The sequence below is a fragment of the Lipotes vexillifer genome, unplaced genomic scaffold (assembly GCF_000442215.2).
Source record: "Lipotes vexillifer unplaced genomic scaffold, Lipotes_vexillifer_v1.1 scaffold1354, whole genome shotgun sequence".
Classification (NCBI taxonomy): Eukaryota; Metazoa; Chordata; class Mammalia; order Artiodactyla; family Lipotidae; genus Lipotes; species Lipotes vexillifer.
In genome coordinates this window covers 111280-114772 of record NW_006791130.1, presented here as the reverse complement: position 1 = coordinate 114772, position 3493 = coordinate 111280, and the positions used below count along the sequence as shown (strand labels likewise).

Sequence of the window (3493 nt, the reverse complement as noted above, 5' to 3'; positions counted from 1 at the left end):
CACATAAGCCTGTTATTTTTGGAGTGTTTTAATTATTAAATGGCAATGAATTTACTGGATTGATTAAAATTGAGATTTTTGTTTCCCTGCAGCCCTGGGAGGTGGAGGTGGACTTATGATTAAGACTAGATCAGTTGTAACAATAAAAAAAGATACACTTCCTTTGCCCCTCTAAGCAGAGTTTTAGTAAATTTGCAGGCATATATAAACACACAGAAAAAGAAGAGTAGAAAATTAATCAAAACATAAGCAATGCTTATCTTTGGAGAATGGGTATATGGTTTTCGGTACTCCAATAAACATATTACTTTTACAATTAAAAAAGATCACTTTTATAACATAAAACACTGAAATTTTTATTCATTTTATTTTGTGGTGAAGGAACACGAAAAATCTTTTCAGAATGATAAAGTGATCACTTTCAATGAATGATTAAGTACTATAGGAAAAGAGAAATTATACACTGTAATTACAGTTTACACAATTACACAGAGCAATATGTGGCAATCTTTGGAGAATACTGTGATTAACACTTCACTGATAACCTCAATATGACTAAGTTTCATTATTTATCATGGTCACATAAAATACAAGAGCTTATGAACAAGCTGTTATTAACAATAAATGTGGTTTTGCCTGAAATTCTTATACAGGCTTTTTCTTAAGCATTCAAGTTTTAAATTCTATTGCATTTTTATTGCAAATTGAAGCAGGCACAATAAAATTAAACCCACTAGCTAAAGTCCTAAGAAAACACAAATGCAAGAAACAAACAACAGGAAAAGAACCTTGGGTTGGTTCCCCAAGATTTTCTTTTGGAATAAATATTGATCTCATTTAGCATTTCTGATAATATTCACAGCTACAGATTAATACCTACATGACAAAAGGACTTCAGAAGGATTAAACTACACATTATATTAATATGTCTTAAATCATTTACCACAGTAAATACTTTCTTGAAGGTATTCTACTACTAAAATGCAAGGTCAAATGAATTAGTATTTGAACTTCTCATATTTCTGAGACATACATTTTAACTGACACTACAAGAAAAATTAAGAACACAAGAATGTAATTAACTTCTTACAACTTGAGTAACTAGACCTAGGGCAATTAATTTCAGGGCCATGTACACTCTGCTTTAGCGATCAATGTCTTCTACTATTGCTTCAAGATTTTTGCAACAGGCTTTAACTTCCTCAATTGCAGCCATCCAATTATCGTAAATAATTCTGTCATAAATTTCATCATTAACTTCCCTAACTACCCCCTCCTGCTGAGATTCAAGTGCATCACCTGAGAAAAATAATACTGATCTTGGGATTATGTAAGTACGTAAATTGTGACCAAGTAGAAAATCATCATTTCCATCCCTTCCCTTTGAGTTGATTCCTTGAGTAAAGAAATTGAAGAATGAATCATTGGGGAAATCTTCAGTCACAGTTCGGATTGTTCCCCAGATCCGGTGTTTCTGCTTTTTCTTGACTGTTTTCAAAGTGACATTCTTTCCTTCATTCCAATCTATTTTACAGCCTATGCAATACTCAATCGCGGTTCCCCTATAGGGATGGGGATCATAATATGCTAGCCTTGACTTCAGCACATAGGTCTTTGTCAACAGCTCATTTTTGAAATATTCATTTGGTTTGAAGTGAAATTCTAGCGTGAAACTGAGAGGTTCACCAGGATCTGAAAGCTTCACTTTAATATCTGTCAGGAGCTTCAGAATAGGCTCATCATATTTCTTAATCAAAGGAGTGAGTATGTCAACGTTTTTTAAGACAGTCAGCCAAAAATCAGGAATTCCTTTAGGATCCTCTTCTTTATTCTCATCTCCAGCTGCCTCGGTGTCGTCGTCATCATTGTCGTCGTCATCATCATCATCATCCTCTTCAATAGCATAATCATAATAATCTTCTTCACAACCGTCATCCTCACCTATGTAGTCATGTAGCAGACCCTCCTCAATACCACACATCTCTTCCTCATCATACATCTCATCATCATAGTCCTCAGAGTCTGATTTATATTCACATTCCTCTTTTGTAGGTTCATAGATTGCATTGATTATCTGACGTCTTTTTTCCAATAAAGGTTGATACATTTCAGCAAACTTTCTTTCAATACCATGAAATTCCCTTAGGAATTTGGATTCTAGATTGGCCACTCTAGTTTGAAGCTTTTTGAGGGCTAACACACGGTATTTAACTTTCACAGGTAGACTTTCAACAAAGTCTGTATCTAAAAGATAACCGATAAGTCCTTTTGGACGGTCTGGGTCTGAGTACTCATCAGCATCTTCACCTTTTTCCCCGCCATCCCCGGACCCAGCAGCAGCCTCTTTACCTTTTCCCCCTTCTTCCCCAGGCCCCGCGGCGGCTTCTTCACCGCGCTCCCCATCATCTCCAGGCCCAGCTGCGGCATCTTCACCGCGCTCCGGCTGTTCCCTGGGCCCCTCCATCATTACCTTATCACCAGCCTCTTCTTGACTGGATTCTAACAGTTCCTTGTGGTCGGCTGACTGGGCCATTTTTCAAAGGACCTCACACGCCTAAGGTGGCTACCGCCAAGATCAGGAGACCTGACCTCCGCAAGGAAAGACTCACCGGAATATCAGAAGCGGCGGTGGCTGGGGCAGAGGTGGAACGTGCGGTAGTGGTCGGACTGCGATACGGGAGCCGGGAGCGACTGTCGAGGCTGCTGCCAGGATGAAGACGGTGCTGAAGCTGTGAGAACCGGACAGAGGCAGCGGTGGCCGGGCTGGGGTGCAGAGAGTAGCAATGGCCGCAGTGACCGGTCCTGCAGGAGCAGGCCAGAGACTGCAGAGAGCCGCAGTGGGCTGATGTCCTCCGCAAGCAGCAGCTGCTGCAAGTAAAAACGGTGCCGCAATATGATTACGCAGCTGTCTCTCGGCTAGATTTTCTTGTTGCAAATAGCTTGCTGCGTCACACCCTCCCTCCCCCACGACTCTATTCTAATTTCATTTGCTGGGCTGACGTGATTGACAAACTATGAGCCAATAAATTAATAGATTTATTAAGTTTCTAACTCTGCTCACTTTCCCAGGTTCTCTAATATGGCTGATTCATCCACCTCCCACTCGTCCCACACCACCACCCAAGTTTTCTAGAAACCAGGTTTTATTAGTTTATCCTTTCATTTTTTCAACTGGTATTATATTTTTATAATTTCAAAAGAGTTAAGAGAAAGTAGTAACTAAAATGTTAGACAAGGCATTCACCCATCCTAAATCTGTCCCTTTGATTTTAGCCCTTAGCTCTGGGAAGGAGAGAGGTGGACCTGATGGTGGAGGAGGTGGTGGAGGTGATGGTGGAGCAGATGGTGGAGGTGATGGTGGAGGTGATGGTGGAGGTCATGGTGGAGGTCATGGTGGAGGTCATGGTGGAGGTGATGGTGGAGGTGATGGTGGAGGGGATGGTGGAGGTGATGGTGGAGGAGATGGTGGAGGGGATGGTGGAGCGGGTGGGGG

The 3493-nt window shown here is 41.1% G+C and overlaps 1 protein-coding gene across 1 annotated transcript; it reads right to left on the bottom strand.

Annotated features, from left to right (window-relative positions):
• Positions 1-336: 336 nt before the first annotated feature.
• Positions 337-2931, bottom strand: NAP1L2 (nucleosome assembly protein 1 like 2). Its single transcript, XM_007464201.1, has one exon. It carries the CDS (start codon positions 2531-2533, stop codon positions 1145-1147), a length of 1389 nt encoding a protein of 462 aa, XP_007464263.1. The 5' UTR covers positions 2534-2931; the 3' UTR covers positions 337-1144.
• Positions 2932-3493: the final 562 nt, after the last annotated feature.

Coding starts and splice junctions, on each gene's coding strand:
- NAP1L2 (XM_007464201.1), bottom strand. CDS start 2,533: ATGGCCCAGTCAGCCGACCACAAGGAACTGTTAGAATCCAGTCAAGAA.